This window comes from Brassica napus, chromosome C4, assembly GCF_020379485.1.
Source record: "Brassica napus cultivar Da-Ae chromosome C4, Da-Ae, whole genome shotgun sequence".
NCBI classification, from domain to species: Eukaryota; Viridiplantae; Streptophyta; class Magnoliopsida; order Brassicales; family Brassicaceae; genus Brassica; species Brassica napus.
In genome coordinates, this window is record NC_063447.1 from 45,818,726 (window position 1) to 45,825,065 (window position 6,340).

The 6,340-nt window shown below is 35.3% G+C and overlaps 1 protein-coding gene across 2 annotated transcripts; it reads right to left on the reverse strand.

The window, feature by feature from the left end:
- Window positions 1-1,085: 1,085 nt before the first annotated feature.
- On the reverse strand, window positions 1,086-3,988 carry LOC106446265. Of its 2 annotated transcripts, XM_013887964.3 has the most exons (4): window positions 2,879-3,976; window positions 1,804-2,102; window positions 1,415-1,658; window positions 1,086-1,323 (listed from the first exon to the last, which is right to left on the reverse strand). In XM_013887964.3, exons 1-4 carry the CDS (start codon window positions 3,797-3,799, stop codon window positions 1,222-1,224), a joined length of 1,566 nt encoding a protein of 521 aa, XP_013743418.2. In that variant the 5' UTR covers window positions 3,800-3,976; the 3' UTR covers window positions 1,086-1,221. The 2 variants fall into 2 exon arrangements, 1 of the variants encoding a protein (XP_013743418.2); XR_007322787.1 differs by lacking the exons at window positions 1,086-1,323; window positions 1,415-1,658 and adding an exon at window positions 2,182-2,359 and having other exon boundaries at window positions 1,967-2,102; window positions 2,879-3,988.
- Between the last annotated feature and the right edge of the window lie 2,352 nt (window positions 3,989-6,340).

Below are 6,340 nucleotides of genomic sequence, written 5' to 3' on the forward strand. Positions count from 1 at the left end.
GAAACTATTTTTAAATTTGTTTTTATAGATTTTTTAAGTATTTATTTATATATTTAATAGAATTCTAAATTTCAGATTCCAAAAACCCTACCTCACCCCTTCATTAAAATGAAAGTGCTATTTGTGGCAATATCCTTTTTTTTTTATAAAAAGTTGCTTTTAAATTATATAATATAATTAAATTAAAATTTACATGAAAATAATTTTATGAAAATAAGATAATTCATTTATATAATCCGACTCGTATCAATTTTTCTTATATTTTAAAACTTTAAATTTAGTAAAAAATTATTTTAATTTTTTATATTGGTAAATATAATATATATATATATATATATATATATATATATTAAATGTGGAATTATTTATTAGTTTATATATCTTACTTTAATATTTGTTTTAATAAGTTGAAATATGCTATAAAATTCATGAATATATTTATTATGTTATTTTATAATTTAAAAAATAGTTAATAAATGGATTAAGTTACTTTATATTTATTAATTGGTGTAGTAATTTAATAATGAATATAAATTATGTATACATAAATACTATAGCAATTTTTTTTTATAAATGAAAATGAATTAATATTCGTTTTTAACTTTAGTTAGTATTAATTATGATTTTTATTTTTTAAAATTAAATATTAAAAAGAAATATATATTCACATTTTAAATAAAAGGTATTAAAATATATTATTAAAATGCAATCTTAGAAAAAAAAATTAGTTAATAATATCTTTTTTTAGATATTTTGTTTTGAAAATATTAAAATAATTGGTTAGATATGATTTATATTTAATAATAAATAAGTTAGTTGTAAGAAAAATAATAGGAAGTTAAATAAATGTAATGGTCCAACCTAAATTATTTGTAAGTAGATAAAAATTGCTTCCGTTTTAATACTATTGATATATATCTAATTTAATAGTATTGATATATATCTAATGGTACAATACCTAATATATTTTCACTACATCTAAATTTATATTTAACTACCTAAATAATTGAAGGTCTGTTGATAAATATTATATTCTCATCAAATAAATTTTGTAGTTTTTACCCTGAGCTATATTATAGAGAAAATTTAAACTCACAACAAATCACATTTTATAATTATTTAACTAAAATTTCAAAATACTCCAACAAATTTAAATTAGGTATCCACTAATCTGTATAATTGAATCACAGCAAAAATTAAGTTCATAAACATGAAAATTTATTACATAACTTCAACCACTTCACCTTCCTTGCAAACTGCAACACTGATCTCTAAAGTATTCTTCTTCTTTGATTTCACCCTGCAACAATTTCTTCTCGGAGACTGCACCCCAAAAAGAAAATATAAAACTTATGGAGTTGAACTACGTAAACAGACTTTAACTCGGTGATAAAAAAAACAGATGTTGACTTACTCTGTCCCAAAGGTGAGGGTCCGGTTTCTTGTAAACAATGACCGTTCTAAGATCACCGGGATTAGCCATCTTCCATCGACACTCGGGTTGAGCCACACGGTAACTTTCGTAATGGCTCACCGTCATATTTGTCATGGGATGAACTCCCGTCGTTGTCATATAGAACACAAACGGTTTCTGGCATGGATGACGACTCACTGGTCGTGTATTAAAAGCGTACGCCGTGTAATCCGCCCGCCGATACCTGCCAAGAAAAACAAACAATGTTTAAAATGTTGATATCTAGATTTATGGTTTGACTAATGTAACGAGTTTATGTAAAGCCGAGGCTACTATGCCACTACGTACAATATATTCTAATGCATTAATAATTATATGATGTAGATTACCAATTTAAGAAGGTTCTTGAAGGCATTTCCATCTCTCGAGCGGAAAAGACTCCGCGAAAGATCTGAACCGCGTATCCCCAAGAGACTGAAACAGTCCACTTACGGCGTTTGTCGTAGCATATCGACTGTTGCATAAGTCCCGCAGAGTCTAGCATGGCCGGAATTTGTAAACGCTTCAAGGCGTCTACACGAGTCATGTTTGGAAATATCGGTTCGACCACGTCAAGATGGTGAAGTGTAACCAGTGGAGCCACCGGGTGCGCCGCTAGTAGACCGAATAGATTGCCATACACATCGTACTGAAAACACACAAACAATTAAAGACATAATAATCGAACGGTTTCAAAACTGAAGACTAGTTATGGGTAGGTCACCGACGGCTGCTTATGCGTAATCAGTGCACTGCATAAGCCAACAATCAATGAAAGTATCACGTGAGATTCACGCGCCATAAATGCGTGACATCTCTTTAAAGAAACTGCCCGACACCGTGACGACGTGTACCTTCCTCCGGCAACAATAACGTACGGACAAATTTGGGTCCAGTGACGTGGCACTGGAATCGTAGTTAAATTTTTAAAAAATCAATGAGTTTATCTACATATGTAAACCAATAATACAATTTTATGGAAAAATCCAAAGACATTTTCATTTTTAAAATATTGACCGCTTAAAGTTCATTAACTAGACATTTATTACACACTTTACGCTTCCTATTAAATGGTGATGATCGGTAGATCGTTGTAGCTGAAGTTTAAACTACCTGCTCATTAATCTTCTCTTAATCTTATTACTATTACTATATAGTTTTCTAGTACCTGATAATTATCTAAGAAAAGTTCGGTCTTATATACAGATTTTCTAATTTTAAACGTATACTTCAAGTATTAAATAACTTACGCTTGTTTGTGTAAGTTTATAATTTATGATATAAATTATTTAAAATAATCTTCATAATTTTAACATACTTCGGAGTTAAATAATTAACTGCTGCTTAATTAACAACTTAGCTAGATTCATAACAATCTGTCAAAAATATTTATTACTAAAAGAAATTAAAGAGATGATTACGAACCTGGTGAAAACCGAGTTCTTTAGTGAGTGGAACACCGAGTTCAGCCATGCAAGCTTGCATCCGATCATCTGACCCGTACAACGCCGGATATCTCTTTATGCAACGATCCTGCATTTTGCTCAGCGCCACCGCCAACGGATAACTCACGGCGAATCCTCCACCGCCGTAAGCCATTCCGTAAGAGAAGTAAATGTTCTGAAGATGACTCTCCGATAAACTCCCGATGTAATACATCTGATTGTGATCGTACTTCCTCAGAACTCTGATGAGATTCTCGGCGACGAAGACCGTATCGTCGTCTCCCATCACGAACCACCTCACGTCTTCGAGTCCTAGTTTGAGCGTCTCCGTCACGATCCGCGAGATTCGAATCGCCGATCTGTGCCCCTGTTTGTTCTTATAAGGAAACTTCGAAGTGTCGGCGGAGATTTTAACAGGCGGGAGATTGTTGGTTTCGTTTTCTTGGTCGAGCCTCTTAACCGGTTTCTCTAACCAGACGTAACCACGCATTTGATTTGGTTTGTACCAGAGCTTGATATACTCTTTCCTCTGTTTCCACAGCCTCGCCGACGCGGCGATTCCGAAAACTACGTGACGGAGCTCCGTTTCCGGCGGCGGAGGAGGTGGAGGTGGTGAGGAGTTGTGAGATTTGATCAAGGCTGTTTGATTTGACTGGAGGAGAATGAACGGCTGAGATGAGTTCACAATGTCGTTCAAGCGGCGAACGACGGCGGAGAAAGGCTCCACGTGACAGGCACGTGAGCTGGAGATGAGCTTAAGAGTGTAGACGACGTAAGTTGCTGAGACGAGGAGGAGCAAGACCATGAGTTTGGATCCGGGTCGGGTCGGTGAACCGGAACCGGGTAAAATCCGATCCAACATTAGCCTCTCTGATAAATCTTTCCGGTTATTCGACTTCATCTCAATCAAAATCGTTACTTTGTGAACGGAAATTTGGGAAGATGAATGATCTATTTTTCATTCGAGAGACATTTAGTTTTAATGGGTTTAAGGAGAAAGTGAGCTTGAAGAGAAGAACATGCAGTGGCTCTCTCTCTCTGTTCTGAGCTGGTAAAAGAAAACAAAGTCTTATCTTTAAACAGACGCATTTACTTGGTTTTGATTTTTATATGTTTAAAAATATTTTTACTTACATCGTGAAAAGTATTTTGTTCTGATATCATAAAGGGATAGATAATAATTAGCGGTTAACTCTTACTATTAGATTGCTTCAGCAACTTTCTGTCAAGTAATTAACAAAAAGTTATACGATATTATGATATTTAATTTCGCTATATAAATAACATCGATTTTTTTTATTTTGTAATTTACCGTAACCGACGACATAATTTACACACACGTCATATTAGGGGTATAAAAAATAACATTTTCTGTGTTTTCTTTTTACCTAAATAACATTTTTCTGTGTTATTATGCGATTGTTGTACTTTTGCATCGACACGTGTCTGGACCGTAGTGGAAAAAAATGTGTCGGTAGTAGCAGAACTTGGGATAGGGGTTTGGTATACAAGATAAATAATGGAGGGCATGGTGATATATCGTCGTTGTTGCACTGCTCCCTGACTTCACGAGAGGGTTAGAATTTGTAGCTTTGTTTTGAGGTTTTTTTTTGTAAAATTGACTCAAAACTCAAAGTCAAACCTAAAACTAACACATGTTTTTTTAATTTTTTTTAACTTCATATAATTCACCAAAATGCCATCAATTTTTTTTTTTCCGAAAATGACATTTTTACTCTCACCCTCATCATCTTCAAGTAATTACAAGATTGCTATTATCATCAATACCCCAACCACCATGAACAACCAATTTGAATCTCTTAATGCACCTAAAATCGATTTACACACTCTCTTTCTCACTTGTTATGAACTAAAAACAACATCTCTTTCACTTTGCCTCCATATTCATCCAAAAAACTCAAGCTTTTGATTCAAAATTTTTTATGGTTGATAGAGCCATTCAAGCATACTATTCTTGGTGGGTTACTTTCGTTTGAGATTCTGGGTGGTTGGAGAAGACTCTGTGTGCTAAGGAAGTCATCTCACTAGCTTAAGGTATGAAACTGAAGTTTTTTCCAGATCTGTTCGTGTAGAAGACTTACCCGTAAGTAGTATGGTTGTAGAAGACTTACGGGTAAGTCTTCTGGTCAAACGGAATCTTTGTTTGTTAAAGAAAAATCTAGAGAATACCCTTGACGACTTTGTAAGTCGTCTCTGGGAGAAGGTTCGACACATGCTGATGATGCGTCAGTTACATGCAGTGTATGGAGAATGGTTGTAGATGATGCGTCAGTTACATGCAGTGTATGGAGAATGGTTGTTGAAAGATTGCCGTTGGGATTTTGTGGTTGATAATGTCAAAGGAGCGAGAATCATTTTTTGGGGGAAGGTTCGACACATGCTGAACTTCTTGCAATGGCTCAAGAAGATTATTACCTGGACATGAGCACAGAATCTGTGGAGATAACCTACTCATTACCAGCAGAAATGATGCAGGCTCCAGACACCCTTCCTATTCATGTTACAAGTGATAGACAAGTTCAAAACTTGCTCGAGATAACCAAAACGCATGGAGTACGGTTTTGTGTATCAAGCCGTAGCAAGGTGGAAACGGTTTCAGAGTTCAGGGAAGAAGATGATGAAGCTGATAAAGCTGATGAATGTTTTGAAGATGATGATGATGAATTGGTTGAAGATGAAAATCATGATGGGGAGGAGGATGATGGGGAGGAGGACGATGGGGAGGAGGACGATGGGGAGGAGGATGCTGGTATCTCTATTGTTGCTGAAGCGGACGAGAATGGTGAGGATTACAGTGTTTATGGAAAGGTTGAAGATGATGATATGTGTTTTGAAGATATCAAAAAGATTGAAGGAGGAAGATCGAATGGTAACAGTATCTATGTCAACCAGAGTTTTGTTAATAAGGATGCACTGCTTTCTGAGCTGCGGTTGATAGCAGTGATGTTTAGGTTCTCTTTCAGAATATACAAGTCAACGAAAACTCTCCTTGTGACAACATATCCGGTTAGTGGTTGTCAATGGAAGGTCAGAGCGAGTGTGAAACATAGGACAAACACGTTTTGGGTAACAAAGTATGTGGTGAAACATACATGCTCAGTGGGAGACCGACTCGCTCAGCGGAGGCACTGTACTTCGAAGTATGTTGGTAGGCTTTTCATTGATCGTGTTGGAATCATTGATGGGTTGAATCTGCAGCATATCATTGATGCAATGAAGAACATGTTTGGCATGACGCTTGATTACACTACTTCATACATAGCACTTTTATATGCACAAACATTGGTGAGAGGATCAGCAGAAGATGGGTATTCGCGTCTGCCATCATATCTCGAGCAAATCTCCTTAGCAAATCTCAATTCTATCAATAGATTTAAGTATCTATTTCTCTCTTTTGGAGCTTCTATCAAAGGTTTTACTT

Excerpts from the sequence above, each read along its gene's own strand:
- LOC106446265 (XM_013887964.3), bottom strand. The coding sequence starts at position 3,799 with ATGAAGTCGAATAACCGGAAAGATTTATCAGAGAGGCTAATGTTGGAT. Across the intron at positions 2,103-2,878 it reads AAGAACTCGGTTTTCACCAG|TACGATGTGTATGGCAATCT; the intron begins GTTCGTAATCAT and ends GTGTGTTTTCAG. Across the intron at positions 1,324-1,414 it reads ACCCTCACCTTTGGGACAGA|TCTCCGAGAAGAAATTGTTG; the intron begins GTAAGTCAACAT and ends TTTGGGGTGCAG.